The following is a 21,780-nucleotide window of genomic DNA, read 5'->3' on the forward strand; positions in this document are numbered from 1 at the left end:
CCAACCATATTCAGCGTCACACGCAGCTTTAAACTCCAAGCGCCCGCTAATTTAGACTATTATGGGATGCAGATGGATCTAGTAATCATATATAAAACATACCTTTTTGGTTATCTTAAGCCCACCCTGCACACACAACGTATGTTGTTTTGTCCCATGTTACACTGCACAGTATGGAAAGGCTTAGTTACAACTTCACCCACGTCAGCCCCACGAGAAGGAGCTCCTCCAAAGCTCTGCTCCAGGTGGCTACCAACCCCACCAGCAGCTTTTAGAAACAGCCACCCTTTAGTGGTTCTTCTGGTAGAGACTCCTGTTCATAATAAAAGGGATGCTCTTTTCTGCCAGTTCTGCAAATCCAGCTTCCCACCTAGGAACAAGTTCTCAGGAGCTGCTGACAAGCGTTGACAGCACAATAAAGCTTTGGCTCCCTGTGCAACACAGGTCTTCAGATTCCTCCAAACCACCTTGGTGACCTCTGTGCCCTGGAGTGACACAAGAGCAGTCGGTGTACTGGTAGTGAGCAAGCACTCCCCCGGCACCCAAAGGACCATATCAGACTCCTAACCTGATGTGTTAGGCCTCCTAACCCAACTCCTATGTTGTTTCTGCAGGTCCTTCAGCAGTAGAAGGTGATGGCATCTTCTTCTTGTGACTCCTTAGCAACACGGTTCTCAATACTCTCGGAGGGAGAAGGTCCCATTACTGTGTAGTCATGTCTCAGTGGAGCTTCACGTTTTTGACAGCCACGGATGGTTGTGAGAGCCCTCACGTGGAAAGGGGCTCCCTGTTTCTTTGACGGTATTGACTCGTGGTCACTCAGAGTGTCAGCCACAAGCATGAGATGGTGAATTGGGAATCCTGGGGCCACCACAGCAAAACTCACAGAATGATAGAACTGTCCGGGTTGGAAGGGACCTTTCAGATCATCCAGTCCAACCACCAACCTCACTCTGATCAAACCCATCACTAACCCATGTCTCTAAGCACTATGGCAACCCGGCTCTTAAATCCCTCCAGGGATGGGGCCTCAACCCCTTACACGGATGGTTGTGAGAGCCCTCACATGGAAAGGGGCTCCCTGTTTCTTTGAAGGTGTTGACTTGTGGTCACTCAGAGTGTCAGCCACAAGCATGAGATGGTGAATTGGGAATCCTGGGGCCACCACAGCAAAACTCACAGAATGATAGAATTGTCCAGGTTGGAAGGGACCTTTCAGATCATCCAGTCCAACCACCAACCTCACTCTGATCAAACCCATCACTAACCCATGTCTCTAAGCACTATGGCAACCCGGCTCTTAAATCCCTCCAGGGATGGGGCCTCAACCCCTTCCCTGGGCAGCCCAGTCCAAGGCTTCAGAACCCTTTCCCTGGAAACATTTGTCCCAATCTCCAACCTGAACCTCCCCTGGGGCAACTGGAGGCCGTTTCCTCTTGTCCCATCACCTGGAACTTGGGAGAAGAGGCCATCATGAAGGTCATGACCTTCACATCAGGTCAAAGACCTGCTCTTAAGCATCAATCCCAAAAAGTTAATTATTTGTCTGGCCTAGAGAGGAGAGCAGTTTTACAAACCTATCACCTGGAGATGACCGTTCTACTCGGTATTCTTTCTGGCAGCAGTCAGACCATAATCAAAACTACTGTTTCTCAGGGACAAAACTCCCATCAATGTCCCAGGGAGCAAACCTGGAAGTGTGCTCCCATTCTTTCTTACTGTAATTATTTTCCAAAAAAAACCCTTACCTACGTATTTCAGCGTTTCTAACTGTTCTGTCAAGAGGAACAAGCACAAGTAGCTCTGAGGTTATAACCTCCCTCTCACTGCTGACATTTTAGGTCACCAGCTGTTTCATGTGATCTCACTGCTGGCAAAACAAGGGGAGCCAGGATGCCCACCACACAGAAACACTCAAGTCCTGGTCCAATGCTTGTAGATGCATCATTTAAAGTAATGACTCCATCTTTGCATACTTTGAGTCATGGCAGGGGCTTTGCAACCAACAACTGAGCCAGCAATGTGCCCTTGTGGCCAAGAGAGCCAATGGGATCCTGGGCTGCACAGGGAAGAGTGTGGCCAGGAGGTGGAGGGAGGTCATTCTCCCCCTCTGCTCTGCACTGGGGAGGCCACAACTGGAATCCTGCGTCCAGTTCTGGGCTCCCCAGTTCAAGAGGGACAGGGAACTGCTGGAGAGAGTCCAGCGTAGGGCAACAAAGATGATGGAGGGATTGGAGCATCTCCCTGATGAGGAAAGGCTGAGAGAGCTGGGGCTCTTCAGCCTGGAGAAGAGAAGGCTGAGGGGAGACCTTATCAATGCTGACAAGTGTCTAAAGGGTGGGTTGAAGGAGGATGGAGCCAGACTCTTCTCAGTGGTTTCCAGTGACAGGACAAGGGGCAACGGGCACAAGCTGGACCATGGGAAGCTCCACTCCAATCTGAGGAAGAATTTCTTTGGGGTGAGGGTGGCAGAGCCCTGGAAGAGGCTGCCCAGGGAGGGTGTGGAGTCCCCTTCTCTGGAGATCTTCAAGCCCCACCTGGATGCTCTTGAGTGATGTGCTCTGGGCAGCCCTGCTTTGGCAGGGGAGTTGGACTGGATGGTCTCTAGAGGTCCCTTCCAACTCTGACAATTCCCTGATTCCCTGAACTTCAGTCACTCATGGGCATCTATCACAGCATCTCCCTGTTGTCCCTCAGAGCCAAGTTTTACAAGAAAAATGTAAATGGAAAAGATGGTGGCCACCATTTCTGGTAAAAGCATTGCCTTGCTGCTTCTCCTTCTACTCCTAATCTCTTTCTCCGTCATTTCCCTTAGCTGAGGGCATTTCTGCTGTGGGGTTTCAGGAGAGCACACATCACATCACTCCAGGGTTGCAGAGAGAAGTCCTATCAGCAGCCTGCCACAACGCAATTAAACCCAGGATTGAAACCAACAATAAATGAAGAGAAAGACATCCAGGTTTTAAATATAGGTTTCCATTAAAAGCATTACAAAGACAACTTCTCTCATTTTGAAGACAAAGAAAAAAATCCACTTCTACTAAAAAAAAAAAAAAAAAAAAAAAAAAAAAGAAAAAAAAAAAAAGAAAAAAATTTTAAAAATCACCCCTTTGCATGTAACTTTAACGAGGAAAGGTGCAGGGAAGGGAGGGAGAGAGGAGTCGGAGAACTAGCAAGTGTTCAGAAAGGGCGGGTGCCCTCCACATCTCTGTCATTTTGCAATTTTGCACCTTCTTCTCACACAGTCAGGTCCGAGAGCCAGAGAGTCCTCACGTGGAGGATTTCACCACCTGCTCGTAGGGGGGAGGCGGCGTGTTGCAGTAGGAAGGCGGCGGGGGATAAACCGGGTTTCCTTGCGGGGAGTTGGGCTGGACGTGGAAAGCCATAGCCATGGGGTTCATCACGGGTCCACCTGGGTCGGTGTAGTACGGCACGCCGGGCTGCTGTGCCCCTGAGAGAAAGAGAAGGAGAGAAAAGGTATCAACAACGGCACGGAAATGGGGCAGTGGTTGTGTTTTTCCAGGGGCTCTGAACTCTCAGATGTCTAAGTGTTCTCTGCTCTGCCCTGGGGAGGCCCCAGCTGGAGCTCCATGTCCAGTTCTGGGCTCCCCAGTTCCAGAAGGACAGGGAACTGCTGGAGAGGGGACAGCAGAGGGCTACAGAGATGATGAGGGGCCTGGAGCATCTCTCTGATGAGGAAAGGCTGAGGGACTTGGGGCTTTTTAGTCTGGAGAAGAGAAGGCTGAGGGGGATCTGATCAACACCTATAAATACTTCAAGGGTGGGTGTCAGGAGGATGGGGCCAGTCTTTTTTCAGTGGTGCCCAGGGACAGGACAAGAGGGAACGAGCACAAACTTGAATGTAAGAAGTTCCATCTCAACATGAGGAGGAACATTTTTCCTGTGAGGCCCTGGCAGAGGCTGCCCGGGGAGGTGGTGGAGTCTCCTTCTCTGGAGACATTCCAAACCCACCTGGACACGTTCCTGTGGGACCTGCTCTGGGTGGCCCTGCTTTGGCAGGGGGTTGGACTAGATGATCTCCAGAGGTCCCTTCTGACCCCATATGAATCTATGATTGTATGATTCTAAGTTTTCTCCAAGTGTTCAGCAGAATAAAGCCAAGGAGCCGCCTTTCCCCTGTTTCAGAGAAAACCCAGGCCTGTGGGAATTTCACCTTGAGATTTCACCAAAAGGTTTCCATTTTGCAGGCGATGGAAATTATTTAGTGAAAGAAAGGACATCGCTCTCCCAACTGAGTCCTGCTCCTCCCTAGTCCTGCTCAGTTCCCCGGACAGAAAGGCTGCCCGCAGAAAGGAGAGCTGGGGGATCCCAGATGGACCAAGGGGTTTCTGCTGCAGCCCTGGCTCAGGTGTCCAGTCTCACAAGAGGACTTCACCAGTTCTTCTGTGGTGTACGGATCTGCCCCTACGTCAGAGCACACCTCAAAGAGATCATTTCCCTTCAAGGCAAGAGCTGGCTATGGAGTAAACACCTCTGAAGCAAAAACCCAAGTTGAAGCCGGTTCTGGCTGGCCAACAAAATGGGACAAGATAGGCTGCCCGCAGAAAGGAGAGCTGGGGGATCCCAGATGGACCAAGGGGTTTCTGCTGCAGCCCTGGCTCAGGTGTCCAGTCTCACAAGAGGACTTCACCAGTTCTTCTGTGGTGTACGGATCTGCCCCTACGTCAGAGCACACCTCAAAGAGATCATTTCCCTTCAAGGCAAGAGCTGGCTATGGAGTAAACACCTAGGAAGCAAAAACCCAAGTTCTGGCTGGCCAACAAAATGGGACAAGATTGCTTCGCGCAGATTAAATTTAGGAAATGATGTTGGAGCCTGCAGGGACAAGGAAAGGAAACATATGATCAAAAGCAAGATTGATCATTTTGCTGTGCCGTGAGGGGTAACAGAGGCTGCTGCCATGAGGAATAACCAAGGTGGCGTGTAACCCTCCTCAGATACCCCAGCGGGTGGTGGAAGATGACTTAATGCCATTCCAGCAATGAAAGTCACAGACTGTCTCTATTAGAATATGTAAATTAATTTTCTTCTCTTTCTCTCTGTCTCTAAATAAGACTGGACTGGAAAAAAAATATTAAATAATAATCACAGCTGAGCAACAGGTTTTCTTCTTTTGGTGCTAGTGTGTTTTTCCTACAATGACACAGCCTCTCAGGGATTTTCCACTCAATCATTCCCTTTCCTTCAGCAAAAAGAGCTGCTCCACAGCTTCTCTTCTCGTGCTGTGGTGACAAGAAGCCCTTGTTCTGCTTCCACCTATAGCATCAGGACGTGACTGAGGGAGAGCCAGGCTGGGAACAGGAGCTGAGTCCCACCTCTCCAAAGTCTGGGCTAATACCTTTTTCTATAACCTTTTTCTTAAGCATTTTTATCTTAAAGTTGAATCCTGCCCAGTTCCTGCAGTTTCCATCCACGTGGGGAAGTGGGAGAGGGTGAGGCAGCTCCTGGCAGCTTGCTCTTTAGGAAAATAAATACATTTTCATTAAAACCTCCATGTATTATTATTGAATTTGGGAGGGGGGAGGAAGTAGGGACACCAATCTTTTGAGATATATTTTCAGCTCATTAAGCCCAGCAGAAAACAACATCTGAACATCAATTTCCCTGCAGGATCAGCTCAGTGTTTGTTCTTAGTGTCTACAAAGGGACCTGACCTTCTTCTAGCACCGGAGCTGGGGCTGTGTAGGCAAGACCTAAAGTGAGAGATGCCACCAGGTCTGCAAACTCCTGCTGGCAGGTGAGGTCTTCAACCCATTTTCCCAGTCAGACCCACAGAAAAAGCACTTCCCACCTTCAGGCTGCTGCCGGGATGGCAGAAGGTGCTGTCCTTATCTCTGCAGGGAAAAGGAGGGAGAGATGGGCAAGGAGCCACCTTTCACGGGCTCCACCTCAACCGTGAGATGGCTACTGCTACCAGATCTGGAAAGCTAGAGGGAAACGGCTACTAATACCCATTGCTTTTGCTTCTGAATATTCCTAGAATAGTAGGAAAAGTAGGAAAAAAATATATATATAATTTGGTGGCATCAGCTCAGAGCCCAAAGCTTGAAGAAACAGCAATCACAGCCTGGAAGCAGGTGGTGGAACCAGGTTGCCAAAGGGCTCGTGCTTATTTCGTAGTTGCCCACGATTTGGGCTCCGTGAAGAAGGAAAACTGTGCTCTAAAATTAAACCCAGCATTTGCCAATCCAACCATGGATGCTCCCCGTTCACATAGTCTTGAGGGGTTTTTTTCAGGCTTAAAAATATAGTTTAGTTGGTGTGGCTCCCTCCCAATAAAATGCTCTCTGTGGAAAGGTTTGTTCAAGTCAGGCAGAAAACCAGCTGCAGGATGGAAGCCCTAAGAAACCCTTAGTGTTTTTTTTTTTAAAAAAAGAGGGTAAATGAAATGTTAGTTTGTGTCTGTGACATCTTTTTATCCATTTAGCCTTTTGTGAGAGCGGGGGGGAAAATGCCTGTCTGTGGGTACGTGCTTAAGGGTGGAAGAGCAAGCATTTCCAACGCTTGTGCAAGGCACGTGGGTGTGCAAGAGCCGGCGTGACAGGGGAGGGAGCCTGGACACCGCATCCCTGCGCAGGGTTCGTAGCCACAACTAGCCAGAGAGGGGTTCAGGACACTTTTCTAAGGAGGCTGTCTCGATGCAGCCACAATATTACCCAGATACGGTTCAGAAGATGACTTTTGATAAAAGAGGTTTAGGGCAGCAAATTTTCAGAGAGATCTGCCTCCCAAATACGAAATATTCTGGTGTATTTCCACTTCCGAGCCAGTATGAAACAAGAAAAAAAAAAAAAAATCTGCTGATTCCAAAACACTTGTCAGCAAAGGTAATTATCGTCTGCCTTTGGCTCTCTCTTAAAAAAAAAAAAAAAAAAAAAAAAAAAAGCATGTGGCAAAATGACAGGCTGGGAGGAAAAGTGTCAGCGTACCAAGCGTACCTGCGGGTGTGTACGCGTGTGTTTTCGCAGGCACAAGTTAGCACTGGCTGATGCCATCTGGAGAGCAGTTAAAAATGTCCCAGTTTGGCTTTGCTGAGGCAAGGAGAAAAGGGAAGCAACCCGAACGTGCACTCAGACACAATCTCAGCACTGGGGAAGGTCTTCCAGCTAGAGACAGCTGGATTCAAAAGGCTTCCGTCAGGCAAAAATCTCTTCTGCTCACAGGTGACTCTGATTTTGCTGGGTTCTCCCAACTGGGTCTATAAATAAGCACCCAAGGGGTAAGAAATAAGAAACTCAGAGGAGCCATCACGAGGTAGATCCTCCTGATGCTCACAGCCATTGCTGCCCAGCGAGCAACCAGACTGAGAAGGGGAGAAGGAGCACTGCTGCAGAAAAACTGTAGCCCAGCACATGAAGGCAAATCAAAAAGAGAAGACTTACAAGAGTTAAACCGTGGAAGAAAAAGAGTAGGCTTTCCCTCACCTCTGCCAAACGTTATCGACCATATTTACAACTCTTCCTTCAGGTCACTGTTCATTTTGGATACCTATCGTTGTGTCTACGCTGCAAAGTGAGAACTTGCCACCCTCCTTCCACGCGTGGACACACAGCTAATGGTGTTGGGAAGCACAACAGAGTGGAACTGAAAGTCCTGTCACCCTGGGCTTCAAAACCACTTCTCTTGCTGAATTACATCCTTTGGAAGGCAGAAGGCTTCACTCACCACAGGAGGTGGTGGCAGGGTTTAATGCAGGGCAATTCCTTCTCCAAATGCCATAGTTTCCAAAAAACCCAAACCCACCAACTCCCCAAACACCCCCTTTTTAAATACCCGGGTAAGAAATAAGTGAAACTTGTTTAATGAGCAGTCTCTGACCTGATGCAGTGTTGACTGGTTGTCTGGTGTAAGACACATTAAAAGTAGGTTCTTCTACTAGTGGAGGAGGGTACATCCGCCTTCGGATAAAGAAACCAGCTCCACAACAGAACAAAACTCCCATCATCAAAAGGAACCTAGGCAGAGAGAAGAGGGAAGTCAAAACCCACCCACATTCAGCCCATTTGCTGACAGAAACAGACCATCATCTAGCAGTCATCAGTCCATGAGATTTATGGGGGTTTCTCAGATGGGTTGTCACTTGAGAGCAGGTCTGTGTCATTTGAGATGACCATATTTTGGAGTATTTATGGATATAATACGGACATCTTTAGCAGTTAGTACTATTGGCCCATGTTTTTCTGGCATCGAAATACAGATCTGATACTAAAAATACAAATCTGCAACTAAAATGCCCTTGAAGGTTTGGGAAGAGCAGGTTCGTACCTGACCTTTGCCACCAGGAGGCTGAACTGAAATTCCAGCTCCGTACGGTTTCAAACTGCATCTCCTGGACACAAGCCTCCCTTTTACAGCATCAAGGCCAGCCAGGAGGTTTTGGGGGGACTGGCCGTACAAAGAGGAACCACTGTTCTGCACTTGCCCTTAAAATAAAGTTATTAGGTGTTCTTAATTTACTCAACAGCAATTTTGTCTCCCGTGGGCAACATGGTAGCCGGCGTTTAACCTCAAGCCAGAAGACTGAAGCATTCAGCAATGAATTGTCTAATTGACAAGCGGCTGAATATGAGCCGGCCGTGTGCCCAGGTGGCCAAGAAAGCCAATGGCATTCTGGCTTGTATCAAAAATAGTGTGACCAGCAGAAGCAGGGAGGTGATTGTGCCCCTGGACTCAGTACTGGGGAGGCCACACATCGAGTATTGTGTCCAGTTTTGGGCACCTCAATCCAAGAGAGATCTGGAGGTGCTGGAGCGAGTGCAGAGGAGGGCAACAAAACTAGTGAAGGGCCTGGAAGACAAATCATATGAAGAGCAGCTGAAGGAGCTGGGGCTGTTCAGTATGAGGAAGAGGAGGCTGAGGGGAGACCTCACCACTCTCTACAACTACTTGAAAGGACACTGTAGAGAGGTTGGGGCTGGTCTCTTCTCACAGGTAATTAACAACAGAACAAGAGGGAACGGCTTCAAGCTCCAACAGGGGAGGTTTAGATTGAACATTAGGAAGGAATTTTTCACAGAGAGAGTGGTCGGGCATTGGAATAGGCTGCCCAGGGAGGGGGTTGAGTCCCCATCCCTGGATGTGTTTAAGGGCCGTTTAGATGCAGTGCTGAGGGACATGGTGTAGGGGAGGACTTTGTAGAGTAGGGGAGATGGTTGGACTCGATGATCCCAAGGGTCTCTTCCAACCTCAATGATTCTATGATTCTATGAAGATGACAAGCTTTGTACTTCCTAGATGGAATAGAGATTCTTAAGAACGACATCATATTGCTACAGTTCTGCTCCTCTCAGCTCCTTTTCTGACCTGACTAAACTGTCCCACAGAATCACAGAATGACTATTGCTACAGTTCTGCTCCTCCTCTCAGCTCCTTTTCTGACCCGACTAAACTGTCCCACAGAATCACAGAATGATCTGGGGTTGGAAGGGACCTCTGGAGATCATCTCGTCCAACCCCCTGCCAGAGCAGGTCCACCCAGAGCAGGTCCCACAGGAACGTGTCCAGGTGGGTTTGGAATGTCTCCAGAGAAGGAGACTCCACCACCTCTCTGGCCAGGAGGTTGGAGTAGATGATCTCCAGAGGTCCCTTCCATCCCCGTATCACTCTGTGATTCCGGGCACGGCAGCAAGAGGTGTTTTGTGCAAAAGGGTGGAAACGAGAGCAGAAGGAGATCCCGTTTCCCTGAGCCAATATGAATACATTCCCCTTTGGCAGTGTTCCTGCAAAGGATTTGTTCTGAGCAGAAAAACAGAGATTTGCGACGTCACCCCAGGGATTGAGATGCAGAGCTCTTCAGTTGTATCAGTAAGGATTTTGCACTGAAATCCCACAGTCAGCTTCAGGAAATCTCCCTATTATTGTATATATCAGGCTTCAGTGTTTATTTGTTTCAATTTTGAAGGTTTGTTTTTTTTTTTTTTAAGCAGTCTTCAAGTTCTACATAAAAATGCTTGAAATCAGGTTTTCTAGGAGGGCTTTCTCTCTGCTGTAATGAGGAGGTTTTATTCAGGTGCTCTCTTAAATTCCTCTCCAAAAAAGAATTCACCTTATTTTTTCATTATGCACATAACAGTGATTAGTTTAAGCTTTATCCAGATTACTGAGCTGCTGGTTCCACCAGCTCAAATCTTTCTGCCTTCTTTTCCCTTGCTGTCATCTCCAGTGAAATCCTCGCAGTCATCAACGTACTTCTTTTTAATTGAAGCCTCAGTTCGGCTGGCGAGAATGTCTTAAACCCTGCCTTTAACCCTCTTTTAAAACCCAGTGCCCAACAAAACTGGATGAAATGGTAGTAGCTTGGCTGGTGAGAATGTCTTAAACCCTGCCTTTAATGCACAATCCTCCTTACACAACCCTCTTTTAAAACCCAACAAAACTGGATGAAATGGTAGTAGCTGGGACACGCATAAGGAATTCAGCAATTTTGGATAAAAGTGGGACCACTGCCTGTACAGACCAGGAGGACACAGAAGCAGGAAAGGTCAACCTCACATGAAAACACTTCCCAGTGTTTTCTCACTACATTGGGATAATTTTATAAGCAAGAAACCAAAGTCCTTGCATTTATGCAGTATACACATATAGATTACTGAATAAAGTACCTACTTTATATACTAGGGCTGGGTTTCAAGTCTGATTCAAGTCCTACAAACAGGCCAAAGAGAAAATTGCCAAAGGTTCTGACCTACCAAAAATACCATAGTCGCTGGATAGAGAGAGCTCTTACACAGCACCTCGAACCGCAGCAATCCTCATAGGAACGACATCTGCAGAGAAACAGAGAACAGGGGGTTAGGGAGGTGGGTGTCACTGGGAGTAAAACTGGCATTTCCCAGCACCGATGCCCCCCACGTCCCTGCCCGAGCCCTCAGCTTGGGAGGAAAAGCCTCCTGGAAGCGCTCAAGGTCAGGTTGGATGGGGCTTTGAGCAACCTGATGGAATGGAAGATGTCCCTGCCCACAGCAGGGAGGTTGGACTAGATGTTCTTTGGAGGTCCCTTCCAACCCAAACCATTCCGTGGGTCTATGAAGAAGAACAGACTACTCTTGGCTGGATAAAGTCATCAATCACACGTAGACATCCATGGCACAGCTCTAGCATTCTTCTATCACGGCATCGTTGCATGTTATTGAAAATTTTAAAGCCACCTCAGAAAGCAGTATGACTGTAGTGTTTCGTTCTCTCTAAAAGGCCACGTTCTAAAGAAAAGCAGTATTCACAGAATCACAGAATCTTCTAGGGTGGAAGGGACCTTAAAGATCATCTTGTCCAACCGTCAACCTAACTGACAAAAAATAGACACCCACACAACAAACAAGGAGCATCATCACTAAACCATACCTCCCAGCACTACATCAACCCGTCTTTTGAACACCTCCAGGGATGGTGCCTCAACCACCTCCCTGGGCAGCCCATTCCAATGCCTGAGAACCCTTTCAGTGAAAAAATTTTTCCTAATATCCAGCCTGAACCTCCCCTGGAGCAACTTGAGGCCATTTCCTCTCGTCCTGTCACCTGTGACTTGAGAGAAGAGACCGACCCCCACCTCTCTACACCCTCCTTTCAGGGAGTTGGAGAGAGCAAGAAGGTCTCCCCTCAGCCTCCTCTTCTCCAGGCTGAATAACCCCAGTTCCCTCAGCAAATGAACACTGCAGACCTCAAACACGAGCCGGTTGGGGTTTCATTCACTGCATCAAACAAGAATTGAAAGGCTGAAACTGCCAGATCTTTCCTTCTTTGCAGATCAGCAGCTTCCAAAGAGTGCAGAGAAAACTTCAAGCATACTGTTATTCGCAAATTTATAGCATTTTTTTGCTTCTCAGAAGTTGCACCGAACTGCAACTGCCAACAGCTCCTGTTATTTAAGTAGGCTTTTCTCGAAAATAATAAAAAACTCACTTTTCAGCTTAATATTTCATATGGAATAGAACTGTCTTAAAGGCTTTATAGCACCAACCACCGTATGCACAAGTCACAACTCCCACCAAAAGCCAGCACAAACATTCAGCACCCTCTGAAAATTTGTATTTCCATTTCCCACCCCAACGACACACTCTGTGTATTAAAAAAAATGACAAAAAGGTAATATAGAAAGCGTGGTATGTGACACACGTGGGTGAGCACGTTCAGATTAACATACCCCCACGCCGAAAGAAAAGGGGAGGTTACCACAACCCCATCAATCTTTTTAATGGGGTTCACATCTGTACGCTCGATGCACGGATTTAATTAAGCATCTGGCTTTGGAAAAATTTACCCAACTGCGCGACTGTGCTCCCATATTTGTACGCAAAGCTAAAAAAAAAATAAAAATAAATCAATTGGATAATTGTACGGACGATTACGCGTTTACACGCTCAATTAACAAGCCTTCGCTCACAAAAATCCGTCCAGTCACATTTGCTTCAGCCTCTAATCGGGGCCAGAGGAGGATGCTCTATAATCAGTTGTTTTGCAAGTGAAAAGGGTTACACAATCTTCTGATGCTAAATCGGCAGGATTTATTTAAGCAAGCCAGGGGATCTGACATGAGCAGCACGGCAAGGTCCATTTATATACTCGGGCACCCAGGCTGAGACTCAAGCAGGGTTAAGTTGCTCGTGCCAAAAGAGAAATCAACCCACTTTGCTAGCCCTGAACCTGAAAACGACCCAAACTCCAACCTTTCTTCTTTGCTTGCCAAAACCCGAAGAACTGCTCATACTCAAAGCTACCGGGTATCACAGAACTACAAACAAGACTCAGCAAGTCAGCATTAACTTCAGTCCAATCGGGACCAAGATATTCCATGCTCCCCAGGTGGACCAACCCAACAGGAGCTTTCAAGATGCATGTTAAATACATGGCCAGGACCAGGCTCCTTCCAAAACAGGGTGGTAGGACGCTGCCTTCTGTTAAAACAGTGGTCATGGTACCCCTTGTTGCTCTTTAATACACATCTTGGGACATTGAGGTGCTGGAGCAGGTCCAGAGAAGGGCAACGAAGCTGGTGAGGGGGCGGGAGCACAAGTCTTCTGAGGAGAGGCTGAGGGAGCTGGGGGTGTTCAGTCTGGGGAAGAGGAGACTGAGGGGTGACCTTATTGCTCTGTAAAAGTACCTGAAAGGAAGCTGTAGAGAGACGGGGGTTGGTCTCTTCTCCCAAGTTACAGATGTCAGGACAAGGGGCAATGGCTTCAAGTTACGCCAGGGGAAGTTCAGGTTAGATATTAGGAAACATTTCTTTACTGAAAGGGTTATCCAGCATTGGAATGGGCTGCCCAGGGAGGTGGTGGAGTCACCATCCCTGGAGGGATTTAAGAAACGTGTAGACATGGTTCTTCAGGGCATGCTCGAGTGCCCAAGATTATTGGTTTGTCGTGGGCTGCTGAGTGGGTGGGTGATGGTTTTTTGGTTTGGTTGTTGTTGTGTGTTTAGGTGGTGGGTGGTGTGGCTTGGGTTTTTTTTGTTTGTTTGTTTTTTTGTGGTTGGACTCGATGATCTCTGAGGTCCCTTCCAACCACCACAATTCTGTGATTCTGTGATCTTTCAGTGCCATCCACACTGATGGGCACTTGCTCCTTTGGCTGATGTTTTGATGATGTAACAGCAAGGAGTTTTTAAGGTTTGTCAGGACAGAGTTAGGTTGATGGTTGGACTAGATGATCTTTAAGGTCCCTTCCAACCTAGACGATTCTATGATTCTATCTAGGGCCCAGAAACAGAGCCTGTAAATCTAGAAGGAATGAAGTAGAGGTGGCAAGTGGACATCAATCTCTTCCCTTGAGAGCAACTTGCGCTTGCAAATCAAACAGCTTCCCACCCACCCATTCCTGCTGCTCCACGTTTTAAAAGAAAGAGCCACGCTCACATCCATGAAAGGCAGGCAAGGAGTTCCTAACATCGCTGGGGACTGCCCTCTTGTAGCCTTTCTTTAGGCAAGTAAGGCCAAATTATAGAAGGATTTTAGGGATGTGAGCCGTCTTTTATCTCTGTCTCCAGAGGTTGGTTCTGTCAGCCCAGACACCCCCACCTGACCACAAGCAGGATGGGGAGAGGATGCATCAAGCTGGCTTCTGGCCCCAAAACCCTTTCCCAGATCAAGCCCCAAGAACTGCAGTTGTATTAAAAGTTAAGCTAAATTCAAGAGCCCAGGGAGGCTTCACGTACACCTCTCCTTGGGGACCCCCCCCCTTGCCTCACTTCTTTTGCATCTGTTTTCTCCAGAGTCAGAAGAGATGGGAAAAGGCTATTTTAAAATATACAATTACAGTCACTCAAACCACCCAAATTAAACCAGCATCTGTACGGGGAGCACAGTCCCTGAGTTTACTTTTTATTTTTTATCTCCAAATTGTCTAAGCTACAACTCAGCACCGTTTCTTAAGCCTCAGTGGCTTAGCTTTTCTCCCTGCAAGAGAGGACAAAAGTACTAGCTGGAATCCAGAAAGGCTCAACTGCTGAGTGTTGATGAAGCTCCTGAGACCCCTGAACGGCAAACAAACAGGCCATCAAAGAGAAGCTCTGTCTCCTACATGGGTGATTGCACTTTCAAATGCCTGAAAATGAGGTTGCAAAGGCTGGAGGAGTCTCTCGCTGTGGCTGTGTGGAGAGAAGCTCCATCTTACCACAGGCAGTAAGCTTTGTGAGGCAAGTCACCCAAGGCTAAGCACTGCAGTTGCTGGGTGGATCTGCGAAGCTAAATCAGTATCACAACTTGGAGGGAAATCCCTTTGAGACCCGACACTAGTAACCCTTTCATTTTTCTACCCATAAAACCAAATGGTTGCTTGATTTTGCATGTCCTGCGAGGACAGACACAGGTACAGAATCACAGAATGATCTGGGGTTGGAAGGGACCTCTGGAGATCATCTAGTCCAAATCCCCTTGCCAAAGCAGGGCCACCCAGAGCAGGTCCCACAGGAACGTGTCCAGGTGGGTTTTGAATGTCTCCAGAGAAGGAGACTCCACCACCTCCCTGGGCAGCCTCTTCCAGGGCTCTGCCACCCTCACAGGAAAGAAGTTCCTCCTCATGTTGAGATGGAACTTCTTACATTCAAGTTTGTGCCCGTTCCCTCTTGTCCTGTCCCTGGGCACCACTGAAAAAAGACTGGCCCCATCCTCCTGACACCCACCCTTACAGTATTTATAGGTGTTGATCAAATCCCCCCTCAGCCTTCTCTTCTCTAGACTAAAAAGCCCCAAGTCCCTCAGCCTTTCCTCATCAGAGAGATGCTCCAGGCCCCTCATCATCTTTGTAGCCCTCTGCTGTCCCCTCTCCAGCAGTTCCCTGTCCTTCTGGAACTGGGGAGCCCAGAACTGGACCCAGTGCTCCAGATGGGGCCTCCCCAGGGCAGAGCAGAGGGGCAGGATGACCTCCCTCCACCTGCTGCTCACACTCTTCCTGATGCCCCCCAGGATGCCGCATCCTGTTGGCCACCAGGACTCCCAGGTCTTTCTCCTCAGAGCTGCTCTCCAGCAGGTCACCCCCAACCTGTACTGGGGCAGAGGGTTATTCCTCCCCAGGTACCCATGTGGAGGTGCCTGGAATCAAGGTGGTACCACGCTAACAGCCTCCTGTTTGCATTCCCCAGCAGTGCCAATAAAGATTGGAAGAACAAATGGCTCATTTGCTGATACCACTGTTGGGTACCACGGAAGCTCTGCTGGTCTCTTGTTCTTGATTCAACGTACTACCAAAAACCAACACAACTTCTGCCAACATCAGTCCCAATTACAAGAAAATGAACTTACTCACAAAAGCCCTATTTATTAGTAGGCAAAAGGCAACAATACAATCGGCTTATTAATTGGGGTAACATACAAGCTTAAGTATAATCAGCCTTTGATGCACTATTTCTTATTGCCCGACAGCAAATCCCAGCAGAATTAAGACCCTGGTTCAGAAAAAAAAACAATTAAGCACACACAGAGATATTTATTGGCTGGATATGCATATCCTTCAAATTACAGTTGTACTTTAGCTCTGCTTAACAGCCAAGAACCGGTTGTGGCCAATGCCAGTTGAAGAACAAACCTTACTATGGATCTGAACTGGACCGAGCCCACCTTTTACAGAAGACGTTCCTAAAGCAAATTTCCCTCCTTCCACACATCAACAATGATCCCAAGAACTGCTTTTTCCCTAGGGTAACGCTTGTTTTGGAGATCAAAATTTAACCCGTTACATAGGATAAGACAAGATCCATTAGTTCCTTTCCTAATCTGCCACTTCCCCAAGCATGAGGCCTCTTCCAAACCGCCTGCAATGCAATTTATGATTTAGAAGGTACATCTTTTCATTCATAATTCAGGAGAGTGAAATGAATGCATCTGCATGTCCAACGACTTGTCTTGCTGCGTCAGAGATCAAAGTTACACCACATGAGCACAGCAACAGGCTTTTTTTTTATATGGGTTCACACCTAAATGATGCTGAACTTCTCTCCTTAATGGACAAGCAAAGCACAAAGTTTCATGTAAGGGCATATGGGATGACCTAAACCCCAGACTTGCATGTCTTCTGTGGATAATAACTGCTCAACAAAATGATCCAGAAGCTCTTTTCCACTTATACCTGCATCTACTCATCATCATGAACAAGTCCCTCCTTAGTAGACCTGCTGCAGAAAAAATAATTCCCTGACTTGCTCTTGCAGAAAACTGGAGATATTAAAGAGGGAAAGCAAGGATTGGAGTCTTCAGCAGATTGTGTGGCCACAGTCTGACAACATTCCCTGTCCTCACCCAACATGGGTACTCCCCATCAACACCATGCCCTTGAAATGCAGGCTGTAGTCTCCTTAGTCTTTCTCTCTAAACTCTTTGCGTGCCAAAACCTGATTTAACATTTAAGATGTTTGATTAGCAATGTCTTTTGGAGGAGTACAAGAAGACATAAATTGTTAATCCACTTCTAGTGGCAGAAAGCCTCCTGCAGACACAGGGACAGAGGATGGGAGGGTGAAAGCGAGCCACAACCTCCCCACAACAACCAGATACAGAATCACAGAATCACACAGAATTGTAGTGGTTGGAAGGGACCTCAGAGATCATCGAGTCCAACCACCAAAAAAAAACCAAAAAAAAAACCAAACAAAAAAAAAATCCACAAAAAACACAAACCACCACCCATCACCTAAACACACAACAACAACCACCAAACCAAAAACCATCACCCACCCACACAGTACCCCACCACAAACCAGTAATCTTGGGCACTAGAGCATACAGTCAACTGCATGATCTCTAACCACTGTTCTGTAGACAGAACTGACACGGGCAAAGACCAGGAGGAGGACCACAGACACTGACAAGAACTGGAAGGGATGAACCACTGAAGGACCTCCAGGCAGACTTACTGCTGAGCCCTCAAAAGCCAGAAGGCTCAGATCTGCTACCACGGAACAGATGAAGGCAGACAGCTGAAGCATCCATATGTATTTGCTTGTTCTAGGACAAAAAAAAGTTTAAAAAAAAAAAGAAGAAAAGAAAAAGAAAACAGATTTAATCTACTTGGAACTCAGCTGCCAGGATACAGAGATGCTGAACAGAGAAAAATCAAACGAGCCGTGAAACAAAAAGGGAAAAAAGAAAAAAAGCCAGCAACCACCACAAAGTAACTAGTAGAAACAAGTGTGGTCAAGCTCAGGGTCTTGTCTGCACTGTGAATGAGGAGCAATGCCACTGAGTTCAACGGGACTAGACACACAGCCACGAGACTCAGGATTAGATCTGACAGATGAGGAATGAGGAAGAGCATCAATAGAAGGTGCACCAAGTTAACCGAGGGAGTTATTTTTCTACCAAGTTTATTTCACCATTGATTCATTCATTTCAAACCATTCAGTATGCGCATTTTCTACCTTTCAATAAAAAAAGGCAGTTTTCAAAGCAAAGCTATTGCCTTATTGCTACGTAAGGAAAGACCCAGGTTATGAACTGTGTACATGAGGACGACCACCAGACAAGTGGAGGGGGCTTAAGGCTACAAGCATGGTGGAGAGGTTATTCTAAGGAATCCATTTTGCTACAGCAGCCCACTGAACATGGAAAGCAAATAATAGAGTCCAACTCAGGAGTCCCACCTAAATAATGACTTCTGAGTCCCAAAGTGGTTTAATATCTTTCCAGAAAGACATTGAAACACAAAGGCCACATCCCTCCACTGGCCTTCACTTAAATGCTTGAGGAATAGGAATACACCAAGGTCTTTGGCTGGTGGAGCACAGTGATAGGCAACATCTACTTTCCAGCCTTGGTCCTAGAGTTGGTTGTGTCTCCTCGGCACCTCTGTGTACACAGACAGCCCTAATTTTCAGCAGGGACACAACTCCACCACAGTTATCAGTTCTCAGCACCCAAAAGCATTTCTCTTCTTTTCTTAGACACAGCAAAGGTGACCCCTCAGACGATGCAACAACAGCGCCTTGTAAAATGGTTGGAAGGGACCTTAAAGATCATCTTGTCCAACCATCAACCTAACTTTGACAAAAATAAACACCCACACAACAAACCAAAAGCAACACCATCACTAAACCATACCTCCCAGCACCACATCAACCCATCTTTTGAACACCTCCAGGGATGGTGCCTCAACCACCTCCCTGGGCAGCCCATTCCAATGGCTGATAACCCTTTAGGTGAAAAAATTTTTCCTAATATCCAGCCTGAACCTCCCCTGGAGTAACTTGAGGCCATTTCCTCTCGTCCTGTCGCCTGTGACTTGATTTTGTAGGTTGATGTAGGTTTGATTTTGGCAAATATATAATTACATATATAACAAATGCAACTGCTTAATAGATGAACGCAGCTGTGACCTCAGCAGAACATCTGCACTTGAGAGTAAAAGACCACCAGTACCCAGGTGCTTGATAAATCACTCAGCCCTTAACTGCACAAGAACACCTAAAGCAAAAGGAGGGAAGGGTCTGTCGGGTCATTTTTCCTACAGAGTAGAAACAACTGTGACAGAAACAATATTTCCTCAGATTAGATTTCCTGTCTGCTTTGACACAACTAGAACCTCCTACGACGAGACAAGATACTTGGCTCCTGTCCTTCACACAGACATGAAAAACAAGAGCAGGCAACAGCTGAAAAAAGGGATTATTTCTCAATTATTCTTCAGGTGAAGAGCCCATAAACACCGTCTCCGTGCAAGAACTTGCCAAAATATGTTAAATCCCCCCCCACCTCCATCTTCTGATGGGACAAGAAGCATTTGTTCAGCTGCTCCTACCAAACCCACCCTCCTACGAACCTTCTGCGACCCAACTGGCTCTGGCCATAACCCCAGCCCTCTCTTCTCAGGCCCCAAGAGGAAAGCCACCCTACAGAGAAGGACTCTCCTTGCCATCTGTAAAGGCAGCAAAGTCTCACCACAGGGATTTCTGGCCGGCACATATCCATCTAGCAATTTTCTCTGCTCCTCCTGTGGCAGAACCTAGTAAGAACTGAGGTGGTTTGGGCTTTCTCCACTGGCAGCATATGGTACATTTTTCAACATAGGCTTCAGCCTTGCTTTTGCAGAACAAAGTAGAGAAAGAGCAGAGCTTGAGGCTCTGGTCAAAGTAAGCTAGAGACAATCTGGATGATGAGTTTTAACGTTCTGGAGGTGGAATCGGACATTTCTCACACCAACAGGAACGAGGACTTCAAGTAAATCACCAGGCCCCTTATTAAACACCCAATTAGCTTTTCCTTATCTCAAGCTGCTCCCAGCGGGCAAGGAGTCCTACTGCATCTAATCCCTGCTTTGGGAGTTTAAAAGCCATCTGCTGACAGGGGGCGATGGGTGTCCATGAATTTGCTATCTGCCTGAATTTAACACACAGCAAATCCTTCTTCTTTACCAAGCCCCTGTGTAGGATCATACAGAGAGACAGACATAAGTACTAATGGCCAATAGTTAGCTCCCCCCACAAGCCTTTCAAAATTTTAATTCAGGGTCTCCCTATCCAGAAAGGGTTAGAAGCTTCAAGATGAATTTGGGGTCAAGTGCTCCTTCATGGTGTCCACTGGAGGACAGACCGGGTACAAGCCTACCCGTCCTCCCACTGAAAAGCCACCAGAAGAAGTTGATTCTCAGCCTCACATTAGGATTCTTGCCCAGGACACGGAGGAGTTAATGCTCTGATGAACATTTCAAGTCAAACAGCACCAACGGGGTAAACCCCAACTGTGGTTACACCATCCTCTGGAAACGAGAGGGGGTGGGATTGGGGTCCCTGCTCCACCACAGCCAGAGCAGAGCCTGGTTTCAGAGGAGGACTGGGCTGGAAGACAGAGACTGCCTCCCTTTCCTCCTTCCTCCCCTTTCTCAGAACAAGCTGCTTACACCTGGTCAGCCTCCAACTCTCAAAATTGTTCCGGGCTTCAAATCTCAAATGAGGTCAGTCACCTGCTTGATTGCCTGTGACGGCCGAGATATTAAATCCCTCTCCCCTTCTCAAGACTCACTCCCAGCGAGTCGAGGTGCCTGTTAATTTGGTAATCTAATTCTCCTCAGGTTGTGCATCGGACAACCCATCCATCGAAACAAATTCAAGGCTTGGCAAGGCGTTTAAGTGGCTGGGTGATTAGAGCAGTCAGGAGTAGTGGAGCGATAGGAGGAGGGATAATGATTTTAAATAGAAAGAGGGGAGATTTAGATGAGATACCAGAAAGAACTTCTTTGCTGTGAGGGTGGTGAGACACTGGAACAGGTTGCCCAGAGAAGCTGTGGCTGCCCCATCCCTGGAGGGGTTCAAGGCCAGGCTGGATGGGGCTTGGAGCAACCTGCTCTGGTGGGAGGTGGAGCAGGGGGGTTGGAATTCAATGATCTTTAAGGTCCCTTCCAACCAGAACCATTCTATGGTTCTATGACTACAACCTCAACAGATCCACCAACATCTAGGGAATCTAGCCCCTTATTTGAAGCGAGGAATACACCACCTGAAGGGCACAGACCGTTGAAGCTTGTTGTGATGTTGTGATGACTGAGCAATGGTGGTGGGGTTTCTTTGCCTTGATATACAAGATGGTCTGAGAATTACTGCTGTCTTCCTTCACCATCTCAACCCTGCCCTTACCTTCTGGTGCTGAAGCACAGATGCAAGCAGGCCCTTCCCATGGCACGGGAAGGTGGCCTTGGCCAGAACCCAGGTCTCCGTTTCACAGAATCATAGAATCATTGAGGTTGGAAGAGACCCTTGGGATCTTCGAGTCCAACCATCTACCCTACTCTACAAAGTCCTCCCCTACACCATGTCCCTCAGCACTGCATCTAAACGTCCCTTAAACACAGCCAGGGACGGTGACTCCACCCCCTCCCTGGGCAGCCTGTTCCAATGCCCGACCACTCTTTCAGTGAAAAATTCCTTCCTAATGTTCAGTCTAAACCTCCCCTGTTGGAGCTTGAAGCCGTTCCCTCTCGTTCTATTGTTAATTACCTGTGAGAAGAGACCAGCCCCAACCTCTCTACAGGGTAGGGTGCCAGCCCTAGGGTGCCAGCCATTCGAGGCGCCTGGAAGCCTGCAAAACAGCTAGGCTGCCTCCCCCCTCTCCCTCCTCCGTGCTGGCTGGACATCACATGGAGGAATAAATCAACAGCCAGATTACTGCCCTACGCACACACCTGCTGACACTCCACGCGGCTGCGATCGCCATGAAAAAGCTCAGGGTATCGTGAGGAAAGCCAAATTAATCAAAAGCCGTAAACACAACGGGATGTGGAGCACAGCTCCAATCACACAACGTGCCCTGTGTCTAGACTGGGGGTTTTTCCCCCCCCCCCCCCCCCA

The 21,780-nt window shown here is 47.6% G+C and overlaps 1 protein-coding gene across 1 annotated transcript in view; it reads right to left on the reverse strand.

The window, feature by feature from the left end:
* Positions 1–2,956: 2,956 nt before the first annotated feature.
* VOPP1 (vesicular, overexpressed in cancer, prosurvival protein 1) overlaps positions 2,957–21,780 on the reverse strand; it is a 30,225-nt gene continuing 11,401 nt past the window's right edge. Inside the window, exons 3-5 of the mRNA XM_014946960.1 lie at positions 10,710–10,787; positions 7,840–7,976; positions 2,957–3,451 (exon numbers count right to left, since the gene is read on the reverse strand). Of these exons, the coding sequence (XP_014802446.1) occupies positions 3,270–3,451; positions 7,840–7,976; positions 10,710–10,787 (397 nt within the window). The 3' untranslated portion in view covers positions 2,957–3,269. The remainder of the gene's footprint in view (positions 3,452–7,839; positions 7,977–10,709; positions 10,788–21,780) is intronic.

Source organism: Calidris pugnax, unplaced genomic scaffold (assembly GCF_001431845.1).
Source record: "Calidris pugnax isolate Ruff unplaced genomic scaffold, ASM143184v1 scaffold71, whole genome shotgun sequence".
In the NCBI taxonomy this organism is placed as follows: Eukaryota; Metazoa; Chordata; class Aves; order Charadriiformes; family Scolopacidae; genus Calidris; species Calidris pugnax.